A 20,664-nucleotide genomic window follows, 5' to 3' on the forward strand; every position below is an offset into this window, starting at 1 on the left:
CGGAACAGAAATATACAACTTTTGTGTCTGACCAATCCCCAACTCTTCAATATGTAGAATATTTTATATATATATATATATATATATATATATATATATATATATATATATATATATATATATATATATATATACACACACAAATGTAAATACAACTGTATGCTCATCTGCATGTCTTAGGCAGGTCTGCAACCCCGCCTATCACCATTAAGGGATTCTGGGAAATGACATGCAAATGAGCACACAGTGCCACTTTTTGCTTCAAAAACCATTTTTAACATGGTTCCCTATATGCTGCATGGTCACAGCTTTGAGCACAGCCAGGATTAAGGTGCATACCCAGAAAACCCACCAACAGACAGCTGTTTCGACTATATATATATATATATATATATATATATATATATATATATATATATATATATATATATACACACACACACACATACACACACACATACATACATACATACATACATACATTGGTCGACAAATCACCAAAAAATCTACTCGCCAAACAAAAAAATCTACTCGCCACCTAGTACCACACGTGTGCTGCTTGGGCCAATAGGAGCTCGCCACGATGTTAAATCCACTCGCCCGGGGCGTGCAAATGTATAGGTTTGTCAAACACTATATATATATATATATATATATATATATATATAATGGGCTTATTAGAAATCTTTGTAACTGAAACATCTCTCCCCTACCCCCATCCCCCCCGTATAATCATACAGAAGATTTACCCTACAAGAAGTATGTTCTCAAAAATGTGTAGCGATTATTAATGATAAACAATTTCCCACGCATTTATTCAGTGTAATGGCAAAAGTATTTGGAAGCCAGTTTCCTTTCTGTTACGGATGTGTTTCCATATTATAATTAATAGCAATTCTAGACGTTTTACTTTGAGTAATGAGCTCACAACGAGGACATTGGGGTTATTGTTAGTTTATTTGCATTATACAGCTTTACAGAGGCTCTCCATTTGCCTATGAATTTCTTGATCAAAGTTAATCCTGGTGCAAACTAGCTCACCAATGCCCCAATATTCCAAGTGCATTCCCTATCCTTCCTTACCCCTTCCCTTCTCTCCTCCCCAATAGGGGTGTCCCATTGAGGGTCAAAATTAGAATGGCATACTATTAATTTTGCACACCTACTCTGTCTTCTTGGCGCTGTATTTCTTTTTTGTATATAGTAAGGCAGCAAAGCAGATGGAGACACACAGGTACCAAATGTGTTATCTTTGTCTGCTGGAGCAGTAAACTTCTGCAACTTCTGCAGATGTTTGCAACTATACCTGTCTGCCTCCATCTTTTTTGTTGCGGTACTATTGTTACATTATTTACATTTTTGGAAACATTTCATGTTAATAAATGAAAAGTTTCTTCTATTCCGTTATCTCTTTTTTTTTTTTTTTGTTAATCTAGAAATCAAAAGGCCATAAAGACGGTTTCTTGTTTAACAACTACAAAAACATTGGTTTCTCTTGTTGACCTCTCCCTGGTTTAATATAATAGTATTTTGTATTTCAACATTATATAAGTCTGCTTTTAGATTTAGATTCTTGTATCCTCTATTGTTGGTTGTTTATACACACACAACACCCCTGTAAGCTCAAACCCCAGACCCACCACACCATATAAATTTATGTCATAAAGGCCTGCTACTGTGTATGTCCGGGACCCTTACGAAATCCTTTATTTATTCCTGACTGTTTTGCTTCTCTAGGATTACGACTTGTGCATCACCTGCTACAACACAAAGACGCATGAGCACAAGATGGAGAAGCTTGGCCTCGGGTTGGACGATGAGAGCAACAACCAGCAGGCGGCTGCTACCCAGAGCCCCGGGGATTCCCGCCGGCTGAGTATCCAGCGCTGCATCCAGTCGCTGGTACACGCCTGTCAGTGCCGCAACGCCAACTGCTCGCTACCTTCCTGCCAGAAGATGAAGAGGGTGGTGCAGCACACCAAGGGCTGCAAGCGCAAGACCAACGGAGGGTGTCCCATATGCAAGCAGCTTATTGCCCTGTGCTGCTACCACGCCAAGCACTGCCAAGAGAACAAGTGCCCTGTGCCCTTCTGCCTCAACATCAAGCACAAGCTGCGGCAGCAGCAGCACAGGCAGTCGCTGGTACACGCCTGTCAGTGCCGCAATGCCAACTGCTCGCTACCTTCCTGCCAGAAGATGAAGAGGGCGGTGCAGCACACCAAGGGCTGCAAGCGCAAGACCAACGGAGGGTGTCCCATCTGTAAGAAGCTTATTGCTCTGTGCTGCTACCACGCCAAGCACTGCCAAGAGAACAAGTGCCCTGTGCCCTTCTGCCTCAACATCAAGCACAAGCTGCGGCAGCAGCAATTGCAGCACAGGCTGAGGCAGCAGCAACTGCAGCGCCGGCTGCAGCCATTTCAGCACAGGCGGCAGCAGGGCTAGATGCCGGTGCATGGCCAGCATGCAGCGGACAGGAGTCGTCAACAGGCAGCAGCAAGGTCTTCCCTCAACCCCCTCCGAACAGCATGTCACCATACAGCATGTCCTGGGTTCAGCCATCCAGTGGCATGTCCCAAGGAAAGACAGACGGGCAGCTGAGTACTCCCACGCCCCCCCAGGCTGGGCCAATGCAGCAGCCAGTGCAGGGCCCCCCACCGAGTGCTGTGGAGATGGCCATGCAAATCCAGCGGGCTGCAGATGGCAAAGGCACAGATCTTCCAGCGGCCTGTGATGAACCCACATCAAATGCTGCGCCGGAGCATGGCCCAGATACTGCGCCAACCCATGGCCAGCATGCAGCGGACAGGCGTCGTCAGCGGGCAGCAGCAAGGTCTGCCCTCACCAAATTCAGCCGGGCCCGCCACTCCCATGGGCCTCAGCCCCAATCAGCTTTGCAGCTTCAGAACCTGCACCCAACCGCATGTCGCCCTAGGGCATTTCCCAGGGCAAGGTACCAGACTCCAACCACGCCACCCCAGACTGTGCCAATCCAGTAACTAGTGCCGGTTCCCCCGCCAGCTACAGCAGAGATTGCAAAGCAGATCCAGTTAGCAGCAAAGACCCAGCAGCAGATGGCGAGTGCATACCTCTTCCAGAGGCCCATGGCGAATCCCCACTAGACGCAGACCATCAAAACGATGCACACCATAGGCACGAACCCACAGCATGGTCCCTGAAAGGACCTGTAATTTGTGTGCATGGCCGTATGATAAACCAGCAATGAGAGGGTTACAATTATACACTGTTATATATCAGAACAACATTTGCAGCCTGTGCCGAGGCTTTGCTGAAAAAAGAGAAATGACCCATCAGGGAAGTGTCAATAGTAGACACGAAATCCAGGGGGAGCATAGGGAAGAAACACAAATAAAACAAATCTAAGTGCAGTGGGAATGGGGATAGGAATAATGAGTTTCCAAAATCTTGGCTCCTGTAGAATGGCTACTTCCAAGATGTAAGAGTCAAAACAGCAGTGTTGACAATCAGTCAATGGTAGATGTTGGTGTGGCAATCATCAGGGTGGTTCAGGTACTCAGGAGGGTATATCCAAGGTAAAAGAGAGAGAGAACAAACTTGCATAGCGCAAGGTATAAGAAATATTTTATCTAGGTAAAAAATGCACTCACAATGTAAAGAATAAAATCGGGCATGTTACACTTAATAAGTGTATAAGAGGATATCATCAGCCAGCCAGCTAGCTCACCATCCCGGGACTCTCCATGCTCCTCCGTCTCTGCTCTACTGCGTCACGGCTCGGCGTCTGACGTCAGATACGGTTTCGTCTGTTGGTGGGGGCTGGACCTTCCGTGATCCCTCTCCAGACTGCTCCGCAAGAAAGACTCCCACTCAACGCGTTTCGCTACGTAATCACGTCGGCTTCCTGAAATTTTTTTCAACTTAAATTTTATTAATAACGTACATGGTTTACATACATAGCATACAGTTGTAACACGGGAACAACCTCCAATTGGTAAAAATCAGCCACATATAAGTACTTACAAATACAGACATACAGGGCAAACAGACAGACATACCAACAACCCCCAGGGGGAAGAGAAAAGAAAAAAAAAGGGGGAGAGAGGGGTGATATAGGGGAGTGGGGGGGTCTTCCTACCATGGTTCCGCTTCTTGCTTTGCGCCTGCTGGCTCTCTGCATCTGAGAAAACCGAGTGCTCTCCTCGCGTCACCCATGACCTGCACCAAAGTCTGTGTCTATCTCTGTCTATGTGAATCTAATCTGTCCATATAGTCCATTTCGTCCCGACTGAACGTCTTCAAGTGAGAACGCACTTACCTCAATTATTGCCAAATCGTGGCCCTTTCTACCCCCGGTATGTCTGTCTGGTCCAACCATGGCAACCAGACTTTTAGAAAATTTGTACCAGTGTCATTGACCAAACTCGTCAATTTCTCTATCTGGCAGACCGACCAAATTCTATTCCGAATCTTAGCAATTAGTGGGATTTCATTTTGTTTCCATCGTGCTGCGATCTCCCCTCGTTCCGCCACCGCAGAGTGCGCCACTACTTTATTTTCACCTTTGGAGAGACCTTGGTGTGGCCTGTTAAGGAGGAATAGCCACGGGTCCAGTGGGATGAGTTTGTCTAGGATCTTATTCAGCCAATCCTTAATAGAGTCCCAGACCGGGGCGATCTTGGGGCAAGACCACAGCATGTGCAACAGGTCTGCCTGCTGTCCGCATTGTCTTGGACACAATGGGGAGTAACTGGGCAGAAATGTAGCTAATTTTGTGGGGGTCTGGTACCATCGCATCATAACCTTATATGCGTTCTCCCTTAAGGTCGTGCACATGGAGCTTTTAGATGTTGCCATCACAATCTTCGTCCACTCCTCTAGATCTAATGCCTCCCCCAAATCGGACTCCCATTTAGTCATATATCCTGATTTGTCCGTCACTGTCGCGCTAGAACCGGTTACCTCCTTGTACATCTGCGATGTGAGTCCCTTAGTGGATGTCCCTGATTGACAGAGCTTTTCGAAATTCGTTAATTGGGTGTGGGGCTGGGTTGCCTGATAGAATGCTCTGATCTGGAGGTATCTAAAAAAACTCGGCATTGGGGATGTTTTTACTAGATTTAAGTAGATCAAATGTTTGTATGCCTCGCCTGCCCTCCAGATCTACTAGCCTATTAATATTTTTTTTGTTTCCAGATAGTGAAGTCAGCGTTGGTCCGGCCCGGAGCAAACATTGGGTTACCCACAGAGGGGTCATTCCTGATGATTTGTGGGTCAACGTGCATTTGAGCCTGGTGGCCTCCCATACTGAAAGCGAGTTGGTCATTGAGGATAGTGGCATTTTGGTGCCTAACCGCACCTTTTGGGGGAGCCAAATTAGATGTTCCAGCTCTAAAGGGGAGCATAGGTCTTTTTCTAGAGCGACCCATCTTTTTGAGTCTGGGTCGGTGTGCCATTGCACAATATGGCGTAATTGAGCCGCATTGTAGTAAGACAACAAGCAAGGTACCGCCAGCCCACCTGCCCCTGTTTGTTTACGCATTATCTGCTTGCCCACCCTCGCTCTCTTTCCTCCCCAGATAAATGTATCTATCTCAGATTCTCTAAGTGTTTGGGTAGATTTATATTTAGAGCGTTAGATTTAGACTGATTAAATTTGAATCCGGAGATCCTGTTGAATCTCCCCAACAAGTCGAATAAGTTTGGTAGAGAGGGGAGGGGTTTAGATATTGTCAGGAAAACATCATCCGCATACAGTGCCACCTTTTGCGGCTGGCTTCCAATGTCAATACCCGTGATGTCTTTGCTGTCGCGTATCTGAGCAGCCAATGGCTCCATACACCATGCAAAGAGGAGGGGGGAGAGCGGGCATCCCTGCCTCGTTCCGCCCTTAATTTGAAAGGGATCTGAAGCAAATCCCTGGTGGGTAACCCTAGCCGACGGGGCCGAATATAGAGCGAATATAGCTTTTATCAATTTTTCTCCCAGCCCAAATGCTCCAAGCGTGGCCTCCAAGTAAGGCGAGTCTATCCTATCGAACGCTTTTTCTGCGTCCAGACTGAGCGCTATAACTGGTATCGATCTTGAATTGGCTATTTCTATCAGATCAATAATTCGTCGGGTGTTATCCGATGACTGACGACCCGGGATAAACCCGACTTGATCTGGATGCACCAGTCTGGGTACGATAAGACCCAATCTGTTGGCCAATAATTTAGCGTAGATTTTTATGTCCGTATTAATCAGGGATATTGGCCTGTAGCTTCTACAGTCCTGGGGGTCTTTGCCCTGCTTGTGTATTAGAGAGATGGACGCTTGGAGCATGTGCTCAGGAAAGGTGGTACCTCCTAGTACTTGGTTGAACATGCGGAGGAGATATGGGGTCAACTGTTTCCTAAATTTTTTGTAGTACAGATTCGAGTACCCGTCGGGACCCGGGGCTTTAGAGGGCTTCATATTTTTGATAACCTCGGTTATTTCCTTCGTTGTGAAGTCACTACCCATTACCTCTCTATCTGCCTCACTCAGACTCAGTAGACTCGAGCCCTTTAAGAAATCTTTTAGGGCCTTCTCCGTCCCGGAGGATCGGGTCACTTTTCCCCCATCATCAGTTTTTCATAAAAGTTCTTAAACTCCCCTACAATATTTTTAGGGTTAGGTGCCGAGATCACACCCGATGAAGATGCAAGGCCTGTATGTTGTAATTATTTGTTTTGGAATTAATCAAGTTGGCCAGCAAGGTATCTGGCTTGTTTGCTTTTTCAAAGAATCTTCTTTTTGACCAACTTAACGATTTCTCAGCATGGGAGGCAAGGAGTAGATTCAATATCTGGGTGTCCCTGATTTGTTGGAGGGTGGCCGAATTTGGGGATACTATTGGTGTTCTCTTTTACTCTTGGCCGCTAAATTGGTCAACCCTCTCTTAATGTTGCTTTACTGCGCCTCCCAGCAGGGTAAGTGTGGAGCGAACGCTTCTCGAAGAGTTGGGTTTTATCTGTAGGGGGAGCTGAACGCGTTCCTTAATTTCTCTAAAAATGTGTTTGATTTCCTCTCTTCAACCTTCTGCATCAGTTCGGGGATTTTTTATAGGGATTCATTTAGTTTCCAATTTGCTCCCGGTCTGTCCAACCCTATCTGTGTGCACCGTAGCTCTATGGGTGCATGATCCGACCACGAAATATCGTGGATCCCAGAGTGGGCGATCTTTGGGACCAGTCTACTAGAGACAAAGAAGTAGTCTATTCTGCTGAATGAGTCATGTGGGTGCGAATAAAAGGTGTAATTTTTGTCTAGCGGGTGTGGCTCCCTCCAGACATCGACCAACTGCAAGTCCCTTAGCCCTTGTCCCAGTGCCGTAGGTCTAAGCATTATTCTAGGCTTGGGGGATCCTGATCTGTCTAGGGTTGCGTTCAGCACTGTGTTGAAGTCACCTCCTACTATCAGGGCACCTTTACTGTGTTTTTGAATGGTTGTGAATGTTGCTGTGAAGAAAGCCGAGTCGTGTCCATTTGGGGCATATATTGCGACAATCGTTATTGGTTGCTGATTTATGGACCCCGTGAGCATAAGGAACCAGCCCTCCTTGTCTGTTTTCACATCATCCACCACCAGCCCCACTCTGTTGTGTATCAATATTGCCACTCCACGTTTCTTCTCTTTTGCAGAGGACAGATATACTTGTTTAAATTGTTTATCAAAGTATTTTGGGAAGCTGGTGGTTCTAAAATGTGTTTCCTGAATTAACACAATATCGGCCCCCTTTCTCTTATAGTCAGTGAGTGCTACCTTCCTTTTACGGGGACAGTTCAGCCCTTTGGCATTATGTGAAATAAAGATTAGAGTCGTGGTGTGTGTGTGTAGTCTCACCTCTTTTCCGTTGTGTCTCAACTTTGGTTGTCTGACCTTTGCCGGAGAGCCTTTGTTCCTCTGCAGTGCACAGCGGTTTGCCCAGCTTCAGCGATGTACCACCTAGGCAGGAGGAGGGATGGGGAGGATACACAGGGAACATGGGACACATAAGGGGAAAAAAAACAAAAAGAACATAACAAAGTGGGAGAGGCGTCCGTGATCCGTGACCACTGCCCCACCCTTGCCTTTGGGTTGATGGAATCTGGCAGAGCCCCCTCTGACCCTTTTCCCTCTATCAGGGCTGCTCTGCTCCACCCTCTCCCAAGGACTTTCTCGAGGTCTTGGGCACGTGCCCCGACCTGAGACCACAGACACATGGCAACGGCTGGACCTCAGTCCCAGCCGGCATCTGAATATCATTGTCAATGTTTTTTTTGTTTTAAACTTATTTTAATTCCTAAAGCACTAATTCTTCTATTATTCTAAGAACCCCTAAAAACCTAAAACACTGTTTCTGTTCCCTCCCTCTCTTACCCCTGAAAGCTCCTATAATCACTATCCTATGCCCCCATACCCTCTAGACCCTTCCTCTGAACCTATGTACATTATTGTATATCTCTGAACAATATTGCCTCCCTACTACGTGCCCCCCTCCCTGCCCGTATTCCGAGTCCCCTCTGTGTTGGAGGAACTATTTCCTGGCTGCTTGAGGAATAAGTCTCCCCCAGCCTTGCCACTCCTGCCCCGACACTCCCAATATCTTCACTCAACATGGCAAATCTATTGGGATGTCAGCTCAGAAACGACATCCCGACATCTCCCCCAGCCTTGCCACTCCTGCCTCTCCCTATTGCCCCTGCTTCCCCTTCTAACTGTCACCCAGCTACCTACCTGCTCCTCACCAACAGCAACCAAGCTACCTATCTGCTCCTCACTAACGGCGCCACCATCTGCACCACTAGTCGAAGCAAGGGCCTGCTCAGTGAGCTCTAAACCCCTTTCAAGATTGCCAATGTCCTTCAATATTGCAAGTTGCCTCTTCAGATCAGCAATCTCTGACTCTAAAGAGACCACCCACTCACACTTCTCACAACGGTATGCTCCTTGGAACAGCTGCTCCAAGTGCAGATACATGTGGCAAGATGTGCATTGAGTGGCATTTTCAATCCTCATTCTATCAACTATAAAGTTTAAAAATATTAACAATACCTTGTTTAACCGCTTCCTTGTTCAAACTGCTTCTGGGTCTAACTGCACACTTCAAACAACCAGCACTTGAAATCAACCACACAGATCAGTATACGCAAGCCAAGGTTAAGGGAAGAAATTGAGTTAATGGAAATACAAGTCTAAAGTTTCAGTGAGGCTTTGTAGCCTCAAATGTTGGATTATGGAAGTATAATATTTTTCTAATTTCATGTTGCATTATGGGTGAGAGTGAGACCATATGTGAGTAAAGGAAGGTTTTTATTTCTTTCAACTGCTTCACCTTAATAGGCTGCGTCCATAGTGCAGTAGACGGCGCGAGCGACGAAAACAAACACTAGGACTCCAATATGTTTGTGTATAGTGCGAGCACAAGCACGAAGGGGCGACCGGTGCTTCACGTGACAACCAAGTTTGAATTTCCCGCATGACGGCCGGGTCACATGAGCGGTGCGCCCAATGAGGGAGAACCAGCTCCGTGATGTCACGGCCACGCCCCGACACACCTCCCTGTCGCCTCTGCATGCAGGACAGAATCTCTCCTGCTGCAGGCGAGCGGGGACGCCGAGTGAACGCTCACGCGCTCATTATGGACGCAACCTTAGAATGCTGAAACTATTTCTTTGTTAGCTGGGCTTCTCGCCTTCTTATCTAGTAACCCCCCTCCCCTCCTGACGCATCAGGAGAGGGACGTTGATAGCCTTAAGAAACGGAGGGGGAGAAATGAGGTAACCAAGCACACGAGTTTTCTATTTTGCTTAATCTGCTAAAATATATTGAAAATGTATCAACCAGTAGCTAACTATGTGGAAAGAAGATAAAGAAGCAGAATGCCCAATGGAGTCATATAGACTGATATTGTGAAATTATGCATGCCGTCCCTTTTTTGGGTATAAAATAAAATGTTTAGAGCTTATACTTCGGTTCATTTATGTTAGATCAGACAGAGATGGTTTTACTGTATGTGAATGCTCTCTTGCTGCAGCTGCCGCAATAAAAATCTCGAGACAGATTGCTTTCACCTAAAGAATAAGTGTGGAACTCATTTTTTCCTCGAAAGTAGCTGGGATTCCCCCGTGTTGGTGCGTGTAAGCTCTAATTGGGATGTTGTGCTGTGCTTGTTGGCTCCGGCTAGAATAAATACTGTTTATTGAACGGCTTTGTCCTGGCTGTTGCCTGGATCCCAGTGATAAGTTCTGGTCTTCCATGACAGACTGTTTTGGTGTTAGAGGTGGGATCACTAGGGTCAGAATACTCAGAAGGTATTCTGCACTGAGTGGGTGTTGAACCTCAAGACCGCACAGCAAACGAGTCCAGGCACGGCCAGAACTCACCTCACGCCCCAAGTACCTCGTTTATCCATCCAAAAGACCCCAGCAAGACAATGGCTTCTGCTTACAATTCCAGGACCAGGGCACTGGTCGCCCTGCACTGTGAGGGGTATGGGACATGGTTAAAGATCTGGTCCGGCACGACGTCCAGCAGCAGGCTAGCCAGGCAGAGCCCGAGATCGGGGATGAAGACGGTCCCCTCTCTGAGCCCAGGGAGCAAACTTCCTCCAGCTTAGAGGACGATGACGAGCCCCACTCCCCAGCTGTGCCACCGGTCACCAAGCCGTGTGTGTGTGTACGTATAAGTGAGCAGGTATTAGTAATAGAGGAAGCACACAGGAGCATTTGGATGAGTTAAATAAACCTCTGCTGTATTAAGGCATCAGAGCAGGTATACACATATAGTAACGTTTCAGGACTATCCCGTCCTTTCTTCAGACCATACATGTGAAGTTTATTTAACTCAAACAAAGGCTCCTGTGTGCTTCCTCTATTACTAATGCCTGCTCATGTCCACGTGGATCCAGTTTTGAGACGCCGGGATCAACAGAGCGTGAGCACCAAGGAGGAACATATTGATAACTTCTTTTTAAAAGCAACGGTGTGCCATTCTTTCACTCCCTCCTTTTTCCATGTATGTATAAGTGAGTGTGTGCATATGCGTAAGTGTGTGTTTGTGTGTGTGTGTGTGTGTGTGTGTGTGTGTGTGTGTGCGTGTGTGTGTATGAAGGTGTGTGTGTGTGTGTGTATTAATCAGTAACCGCAGCAAATGTGATCTTTCTACATGTAGATGGGATAACGGTTCTCACTGCAGACAGGAGTTGAAGTATAGTGGGATACAGTACCACTACTTTTACTTAACGAACAGTACATTTTGTCATTCTATTTTTTTTTACTTACAAACTCACAGTTCTGTTTCTTCCTTAAAAGTAAAAGTAGTTTATTAAAAAGAAAAATATATATATTTAGTTTTTAATTACTTTTTACTAAATAACATAATTTGCAGTGTAACTAATGCATTTGTAATGAGTTCATTCTGAATCCAGAGATTTTTGTGCAAACTCGTTTGGTTCCGACTACGAAACCTTCATTAAATATATTTATATATTTCTTTTTTAAAAGCCCTCGTTCTCTTTGACAGATGCGCACGGTACCACTGCTTTCTTTAAAAGGGCTTCAACCGCTGGCCGCTCCCTTCCGAGCATCCCACTGCTCAAGAACGGGGCGTAAAAAGGTGGCTTGTGGCTTAGCACCGTCTAGTCAACCTGTGCCCGTTTGTCTCAGGGCCCCTGGCCACAGATCTGCTGCAGCTCATCGATTTCCTTGGGGCAGTCAGCAGAGAGGATTATGGGGGATTCTTCTGTAATGACAACGTCATCTTCAACACGGATCCCCAGACCTCTGAATTTTTCAGGAGCTGCAGTGTCGTCCTCGGGAATATAAATACCTGACGGCAAAGGAATGGGGATAAAGTATTAGAGGTATTACATAAGTGTTAAAGGGGCAGTCTCTTCGGCCCAAAGGGACATCAAGACGGTCATATTTAAAAGGTTAAATGCTGCGGGTTCGCACCTTTACAAGAAAAAGTTTTTTTTAAAGTAAATGTTTATTTTTTTTTATATTTCCGTGGTAAACAGAAGCAGCGTTGGAGGGATTTACCATCTGTATCTAATGTCTCTTTGTGATAAGACTGTTTGTCAATCTTTGAATTGTTTTGTTCTTTGTTTGTTAAGTAATTCTCATGCAATCATTAGGTAAAACAGATAGGCACAACTTCCATACATACATTGTTTTACTTATTTACTGCTAGGTCCTGTGAAATATCAATACTTTGGTTACTTTTCCCAGGGAACACGGAATTGAAGCATATCCGCTTTTTGTTTATCTGTTTGACGAATGACGACTTCAGAACCAACTTTTCAAACAACAGAGCAAAGCTAAAAAATGAACCCCTGACGTTGAGGACGGCCCAAGTCTTGCCCCTAAAAGATATTAGATACAGATGGTAAAAACACCTATGAGCTTTTGTTTACGGTGGAATCGTTAAAAGATGAAAATGAGCGGAGGGCCAATATTTGCAAATAAATAAGTCCCAGTCCTTTCGTCTATTTTCATCATAAGGGGAACAGCCTCTATAATTCACTGACACCCACATATTAACACACTGAATCACACACAGATGTGCGTACACACACCCTGAAACACAGACACCCTGCTGCCTATTGCAATGTGTTGCGGGTCCCTCTGACAGCGAAAGGTTTAAGGTATTTGTTCCAGGGAGTAACAATGGTTACATCTCATTCCCCTTTCGCATGGGACACTTATCACATACTGGGGGATGATGGGCACCACTAATCCTAGTATCTGAGCCAGCGTGCAATCACTGAGCCAGAGTGAGGTCATTGAGCCAGAGTGAGGTCACCCAGCAAGCGTGAGGTCATTGAGCCAGCGTGAGGTCATTGAGCTAGAGTGAGGTCATTGAGCCAGCGTGAGGTCATTGAGCCAGCGTAAGGTCACCCAGCAAGCGTGGCCATTTACCTGGCTCTATGGTGATCACCATGCCCGGTTGCAGAGGCAGAGACCTGGACACATCAGGCGTGTCATGGACGTCCATGCCCAGGTAGTGCCCGACGTGGTGAGGGCAGTAAGTGCGAGCAGCCTGCGGGGGAGAGCACAGGGGTCACACAGAGGCCGGACCTGGCGGTTTCTATCTGCACAGTAGAGACGTGCGAACCGTCCGCGTGAGGTCACCAACCATGCAGCATTTTTATTCACCACAAGCTGAGGCCTACTCCGGATTCGTGGCTGATTCGCCCACACGTAGAGTCACTAGGCTCAGCCAATGGCAATTTTTGGTAGTGCAGAGTAGCCCATTGCCAAAAGTTGTACAGTCACGATTCATAATGGTGATTTGGTGATACTAGAAATAGGACTCGCACACCATGTACTTCTGCAATGGCGAGGGAGCTCGGGGTAGGACAGTGTGCGCACAGTGCATCTGTGCTGCTAGATTGTTATTGGAATAAAAAAAATGGCAGAAGATGGCACTGGCGTGGTGGAGTCCACCGCCACGGTCCCTACCCGGAAAAAAAACGTGTGTGCTACAAAGAGAAAAAAGTAGAAGGTACGATACAAACAGCAGAAATTATACGTGACGCCCAGCAGCTTTCTAGCACAAAAAGAAATAAAACAGAAAGGCTGGTTCCAACGCCAACATAGTCCTCATCACTAGGCCGGGAGGACAAACACACACCACCAGCGGGCAAGAAAAGGTGGTCAATAGAAACTAGATGGTGGTTGTGATATACAGAGAGTAAGAGACTCTACCTTGATGTGGTCGCAGAATAACATGTTTTGGCCAAAAGATCAGCTAAATGACTCATACTTATAAGAAAAACATGTTGAAATGAACAAATCATTTGCAATACTGGATGAGGACTGGGGCTTCTTTGTTCATTGGCTTCCAGAGAGTAGTCATCCAAGCCAAACTAAGCACACGTGTTCTGGGTGACAGGGAGGAGGAGGAGGATTATTTTTCTGATTGTGGACAGTCACAACAGGCTCTGTGTGTGCAAGGCACCAGCACCTGTACCAGTACCTAAAGGAAAGGTCTGCGTCCGACACGGAGTCCGATACATCTTCCTCAGTACAATGTGCAAGGAGGATCAGGAAGCTGGATACTACGCTCTAGCTCAGGAGTGGACAACTCCAGTCCTCAAGAGCCAGTCAATGACTGTGCTGAAGCAGGGATATCCTAAAAACATGACCCTTGAGGACTGGAGTTGACCCCCCCTCCCCCCCACTCTTGCTCTTCTCTTTAAAGCATCTGTCCCAGATGAGGTTGAGAAATAAGGAATAGTTGAGGGATGGATTGAGGAAGAGATGGACAAGCTACAAGATGATGATAAACGTGTTGTTGAGGACACAGCTTGTGGTGGTGTACAAACTGAACATGCAGGGGTGGGGAATGGGAAGCCACTTTGAGTCTGAAGGTGGTCATGGTGTAATTATTGGTGCATCAGCAGCTATTACTAATCTAAGTGGTAGTATGGGGAGTGAAGGCAGTGATGATGATGATGATCCCTACGTGGGAAGCAGGAACCCACGGCAACGCCACAATTAGTGGCACTAGTGCTGCTAGAAATACTCAGGAAATAGGACTACATTGCCAATATATTGAATATTTAAAAGTAACAAAATGAAATGAAAGTACAGTAGTCCCCCACCACCAACATCCTCATCAGAAAACAGACGCTTAGACAACAACCAACACCACGTCATCATCAGAAGTGTGTGGTCCTGGTACTGAATGTTGTATTGAGGGGAGAGGGGGGGTGGGGGGGGTGAAGTAAGACACAAGGAGGAAGGGGGAGGGAGAGCGGGGGAGGAAGAGCAGGGGGGGGAGCGCAGAGGAAAAGGTTTGTGCACCTCTGCCCTACACTATGGAGGATCCTTTTGTAAAAACAAACCCACATGCACTGACTGCTTCAGGCCATATCCCTGGTATTTCCATGCTGGAGAGGAGTACCTTAAAAAGTTGGCTGTCACTGCAGCCTCTCTGCACGATCCTCAGGTCCTTGAGTTTCCTTGCAATCTGAGTCAGCATGTGGCTGTAGATGTTCTCCAGACTCGTGCCCAGGAAGCACAGGCTTAAGCAAGACTTCTGCACGTCCAGGACGGCCTGGTACAGCTCCTCCTGGGCGGATGAGAATCTGCAAGTCCAGGGGTGGGGAGAAGAATGAGGGTCACAGCTGTGGCTACAGTGACATGTTGTGTCTCTTGGTCCTGTGGCCATAAGAACCAGAAGTTTCCTGATCCAGACCTCCTTGTCCCAAACCTTGTCCCAAGAAGACCTCCTTTTCCCTGAACTGTATCTCCATATACCGCTCCCCCCCATCAACCTCTAATATTTATCCTACATAACAAAAAACCTCAGCCTAACTCTGACCACAGCAGGTCCACATTATCTGTACTATCTGACCACCACATCCTGACCCTTTAACTCACTGAATCCCAGTGACCACCTACCCTAATACCGCACAGATCTGTGCCCTGAAGCTCTCTGTATTCGGGTGTCTAGTCTCTCACATACTATGACCTTTGTCCCACTAAACCCCCGATAGATACAGCTCCGTCCTGATCTTCTCTCCCACAGAGGGGGTTCCCTTCACATCTATACCTGAGCTAGGATAAGGCTGATCACATGTCCTGCAATTACACTGCATCATTCTAGACCAGTCCTACTTCTGCAAGTCTCTATATCCTAAGGCAAATAATATGGTAGGATGGTGTACGAGCAGCTAATACAATGCTCAACGCTTCTGTCCCCAGAGAGACCGGTCTCCTATATGCCTGCGACAGAGAATCAGAAAGAGCTGGGATTCTGGGTCCTTCCCGAGTATCTCATCACATTACTCACCGCCCGCTCACCGGCCACGTGCGCGTGATGTCGCTGACGTAACCGGACGCCTCGCAGCCGCCATCCATGAGAACCAGCTCCCCGGGCTGCAAGAGGTGGAGAAAGAGAAGGTGGGAGAGAGAGAAGTAGGGAGGGAGAGGAGGGAGGGGGAGAGAGAAGGAGGGAGGGAGAGAGAGAGAGAGGAGGGAGGGAGAGAGAGAGAGAAGGAGGGAGGGAGAGAGAAGGAGGGAGGGAGAGAGAGAGAAGGAGGGGAGGGAGAGAGGGAGGGGGAGGAAGACACAAAAAGGAGGGAGGGAGAAAGGAGGGAGAGAGAAAGGAGAGAGGAGGGAGGAGTGAGAGAGAGGAGTAAGAGAGAGGGAGAGAGATGAGTGAGAGAAGGAGGGAGGGGGAGAGGAGGGAGGGAAAGCGAGAAGGAGGGAGAGAGACAGAGGGATAAGAGGGAGAAATAGGGAAAGGGCGAAAGATGGGAGAGGGAAGGAGGGAGACAGGGAGGGGGAGAGGAAGAGAGGGACAGAGAGGGAGGGGTAGGTGGAGAGAGAGGGGTAGGTGGAGAGAGGGGTGGGTGAGGTGAGATAGAGGGGTGGGTGAGGTGAGAGAGAGGGTGGGAGAGAGAGAGAGAGAGAGAGAGAGAGGGTGGGAGAGAGAGAGAGAGAGGGTGGGAGAGAGAGCGAGAGCGGGTGGGAGAGAGAGAGAGAGCGGGTGGGAGAGAGAGAGAGCGGGTGGGAGAGAGAGAGAGAGCGGGTGGGAGAGAGAGAGAGAGCGGGTGGGAGAGAGCGAGAGAGAGCGGATGGGAGAGAGAGAGAGAGAGACAGCGGGTGGGAGAGAGAGACAGCGGGTGGGAGAGAGAGAGATCGGGTGGGAGAGAGAGAGAGCGGGTGGGAGAGAGAGCGGGTGGGAGAGAGAGAGAGAGAGCGGGTGGGAGAGAGAGAGCGGGTGGGAGAGAGAGAGAGCGGTGGGAGAAAGAGAGCGGGTGGGAGAGAGAGGGAGAGGGAGAGAGGGTGGGAGAGGGCGGGAGAGAGAGGGTGGGAGAGAGGGTGGGAGAGAGGGTAGGAGAGAGAGAGGGTGGGAGAGAGAGAGAGGGTGGGAGAGAGAGAGAGGGTGGGATAGAGAGAGGGTGGAAGAGAGAGAGAGGGTGGAAGAGAGAGAGAGGGTGGAAGAGAGAGAGAGGGTGGGAGAGAGAGAGAGAGAGGGTGGAAGAGATAGAGAGAGAGGGTGGGAGAGAGAGAGAGCGGATGGGAGAGAGAGAGAGAGAGAGAGACAGCGGGTGGGAGAGAGAGGCACCGGGTGGGAGAGAGAGACAGCGGGTGGGAGAGAGAGAGATCGGGTGGGAGAGAGAGAGAGAGAGCGGGTGGGAGAGAGAGAGAGCAGGAAAGCAGGTGGGTGCGAGAGAGAGAGAGAGAGAGAGCAGGTGGGAGAGAGAGAGAGCGGGTGGGAGAGAGAGAGAGCGGTGGGAGAAAGAGAGCGGGTGGGAGAGAGAGGGAGAGCGGGTGGGAGAGGGAGAGGGTGGGAGAGAAAGGGTTGGAGCGAGGGTAGGAGAGAGAGAGGGTGGGAGAGAGAGAGAGAGGGTGGGATAGAGAGAGAGGGTGGGATAGAGAGAGAGGGTGGGAGAGAGAGAGAGGGTGGGAGAGAGAGAGAGAGAGAGAGAGAGGGTGGGAGAGAGAGAGAGGGTGGGAGAGAGAGAGAGGGTGGGAGAGAGAGAGAGGGTGGGAGAGAGAAAGAGGGTGGGAGAGAGAGAGAGGGTGGGACAGAGAGAGAGAGGGTGGGACAGAGAGAGAGAGGGTGGGACAGAGAGAGAGAGGGTGGGACAGAGAGAGAGGGTGGGACAGAGAGGGGGAGAGAGAGAGGGTGGGACAGAGAGAGAGAGAGAGAGAGAGAGAGAGAGGGTGGGAGAGAGAGAAAGAGAGAGAGAGAGAGAGAGAGAGAGAGAGAGAGAGAGAGAGAGAGGGTGGGAGAGAGAGAGAGAGAGAGAGGGTGGGAGAGAGAGAGAGAGAGAGAGAGGGTGGGAGAGAGAGAGAGGGTGGGAGACCAGTAAGAACGGATAATCTCAGTAGGATAGTTAATATAAAGTGTTACTGTGAGATAATTATGGGCACAGTCACAGCCAATTGTCACATACACCCAGTGTCCCAAAGGCCTCTCACACACATCCCAAGTGACAGACACAGCCATCTCACAACTGTCCCACACAGAGACCCAGTCACAGCCCTAACACGTGTGAGACACAGACACACACACACACACACACGTACTAGATACAGGAAGTACACTTCCTTGAGAAAGGTCCCGTTTGGGGCCAAAACGTTGGTATATTGTGCCTTCTTTTACCATCAATACATACTTTATATCTACATTACCTGAGTGCTGTCTCCTGATTTCGGGCAAAAACAGTATATACAGTCATGTGAAAAAGAAAGTACACCCTCTTTGAATTCTATGGTTTTACATATCAGGGCATAATAACAATCATCTGTTCCTTAGCAGGTCTAAAAATTAGGTAAATACAACCTCAGATGAGCAACAACACATGACATATTACACCGTGTCATGATTTATTTAACAAAAATAAAGCCAAAATGGAGAAGCTATGTGTGAAAAACTAAGTACACCCTTACTGCTTCCATAGGAATTAAGCTGCTAAGTAGCAGACAGGTGCTGCTAATCAAATGCCCTTGATTAATTGATCATCAGCAAGTGTGACCACCTCTATAAAAGCCGAAGTTTTAGCAGTTTGCTGGTCTGGAGCATTCAGGTGTGTGTTAACACAATGCCAAGGAGGAAAGACATCAGCAATGATCTTAGAGAAGCAATTGTTGCTGCCCATCAATCTGGGAAGGTTTATAAGGAATATATAAGTATTTTACTGTGTATTTTTGTCATGTTGGATGTAGCATTGGGCTTCTCTGTCGTCTAAGGTTTATAAGGCCATTTCCAAACAATTTAAAGTCCATCATTCTATAGTGAGAAAGATTATTCAAAAGTGGAAAACATTCAAGACAGTTGCCAATCTTCCCAGGAGTGGACGTCCCAGCAAATTCACCCCAAGGTCAGACCGTGCAATGCTCAGACAAATTGCAAAATACCCAAGAGTTACATCTCAGACTCTACAGGCCTCAGTTAGCATGTTAAATGTTAAAGTTAATGACAGTACAATTAGAAAAAGACAGAACAAGTATAGTTTGTTTGGAAGGGTTGCCAGGAGAAAGCCTCATCTCTCTAAAAAGAACATGGCAGCACGGCTTAGGTTTTCAAAGTTGCATCTGAACAAACCACAAGACTTCTGGAACAATGTCCTTTGGACAGACGAGACCAAAGTGGAGATGTTTGGCCATAATGCACAGTGCCACGTTTGGCGAAAACCAAACCCAGCATATCAGCACAAACAGCTCATACCAACTGTCAAGCACGGTGGTAGAGGGGTGATGATTTGGGCTTGTTTTGCAGCCACAGGACCTGCGAACCTTGCAGTCTTGAGTCGACCATGAACTCCTCTGTATACCAAAGTATTCTAGAGTCAAATGTGAGGCCATCTGTCCGACAGCTAAAGCTTGGCTGAAATTGGGTCATGCAACAGGACAATGATCCCAAGCACACCAGCAAATCTACAACATAATGGCTGAAAAAGAAAAGAATCAAGGTGTTGCAATGGCCCAGTCAAAGTCCAGACCTCAACCCGATTGAAATGCTGTGGCTGGACCTTTAGAGAGCTGTGCATAAACAAATGCCCACAAACCTCAATGAACTGAAGCAACGTTGTAAAGAAGAGTGGGTCAAAATTCCTCCACAACGATGTGAGAGATAAAGTCATACAGAAAACGATTACTTCAAGTTATTGCTGCTAAAGGTGGTTCTACAAGCTATTGAATCATAAAGTGTACTTTGTTTTTCACACATGGCTTCTTCATTTTGGCTTTATTTGTGTTAAATAAATCATGACACCGTGTAATATGTCATGTGTTGTTGTTCATCTGAGGTTGTATTTACCTAATTTTTAAACCTGCTAAGGAACAGATGATTGTTATTATGCCCTGATATGAAAAACCATAGAATTCGAAGAGGGCGTACTTTCTTTTTCACATGACGATAGGTATATATATATATATGCACAACCCTTTTGCTTCAAAACCATTCAACATGGTTCCCCTATAGGTTTTGAAGCAAAAGGTGGCACTGTGTGTGCATTTGCATGTCATTTCCCAGAATCCCTTGCTGCAGTGGAAGTGCTGTGTGCTGGGTGATAATGGTAAAAGGCGGGGTTGCAGACCTGTCTAAGACATGCAGATGAGCATACAGTTGTATTTCTCTCTCTCTGTGTATGTATGTATGTATGTATGTATGTATGTATGTATGTATGTATATATATATATATATATATATATATATATATATATATATATATATATATATACACACACACACACACACACACACACACACACACACACAGTATGTGTGTATGGCTCTCGATGCAGCCTGACGCTACGGAGCTGGCTTAGCGTTCATTTACCTTCTCCCCACAATTGGTGCTCTGGTCTGATTGTACAAGCCGTGAGTTATGCACACTGAAAGTGTGCTGTTCCACATTGGCCAGTTGTCCTGTTTACATTGACATTGCTATTACCAACACATTCAAGGGGAGCGGCAAAAGCAGTAACATTTCCTTGTGTCTTTATTCATTACGTATCTCAACACTCCAGCAACAAAGTTTACCCCGTATGTTTCCCACTGAGCACCAACTTCGTTAGGGAGTGGTCCTTGCACTTCCAATGATCAATTATCCACATATACACACACACACACACACCCAGTCACAGCCTTAACACGTCACACACACACACACACACACACACACACACACACACACACACACACACCCCCCCCCCCCCC

General features: G+C 47.2%; 2 protein-coding genes across 3 annotated transcripts in view; one reads left to right on the top strand and one right to left on the bottom strand.

The window, feature by feature from the left end:
• Window positions 1-6,626, top strand: part of EP300 (EP300 lysine acetyltransferase) — a 122,071-nt gene extending 115,445 nt beyond the window's left edge. The window contains exon 31 of the mRNA XM_075573877.1: window positions 1,738-6,626. Coding sequence (XP_075429992.1) covers window positions 1,738-2,442 — 705 coding nt within the window. The 3' untranslated portion in view covers window positions 2,443-6,626. The remainder of the gene's footprint in view (window positions 1-1,737) is intronic.
• A 4,719-nt stretch (window positions 6,627-11,345) lies between these two features.
• The window catches only part of XPNPEP3 (X-prolyl aminopeptidase 3), a 34,699-nt gene continuing 25,380 nt past the window's right edge, over window positions 11,346-20,664 (bottom strand). Inside the window, exons 7-10 of one of the 2 annotated variants that reach the window (XM_075573878.1) lie at window positions 15,781-15,866; window positions 14,890-15,073; window positions 12,900-13,020; window positions 11,346-11,808 (exon numbers count right to left, since the gene is read on the bottom strand). In XM_075573878.1, the coding sequence (XP_075429993.1) occupies window positions 11,642-11,808; window positions 12,900-13,020; window positions 14,890-15,073; window positions 15,781-15,866 (558 nt within the window). In that variant the 3' untranslated portion in view covers window positions 11,346-11,641. The remainder of the gene's footprint in view (window positions 11,809-12,899; window positions 13,021-14,889; window positions 15,074-15,780; window positions 15,867-20,664) is intronic. The other variant, XM_075573879.1, reaches the window with a different exon arrangement.

This window comes from Ascaphus truei, chromosome 17 (genome assembly GCF_040206685.1).
Source record: "Ascaphus truei isolate aAscTru1 chromosome 17, aAscTru1.hap1, whole genome shotgun sequence".
NCBI classification, from domain to species: Eukaryota; Metazoa; Chordata; class Amphibia; order Anura; family Ascaphidae; genus Ascaphus; species Ascaphus truei.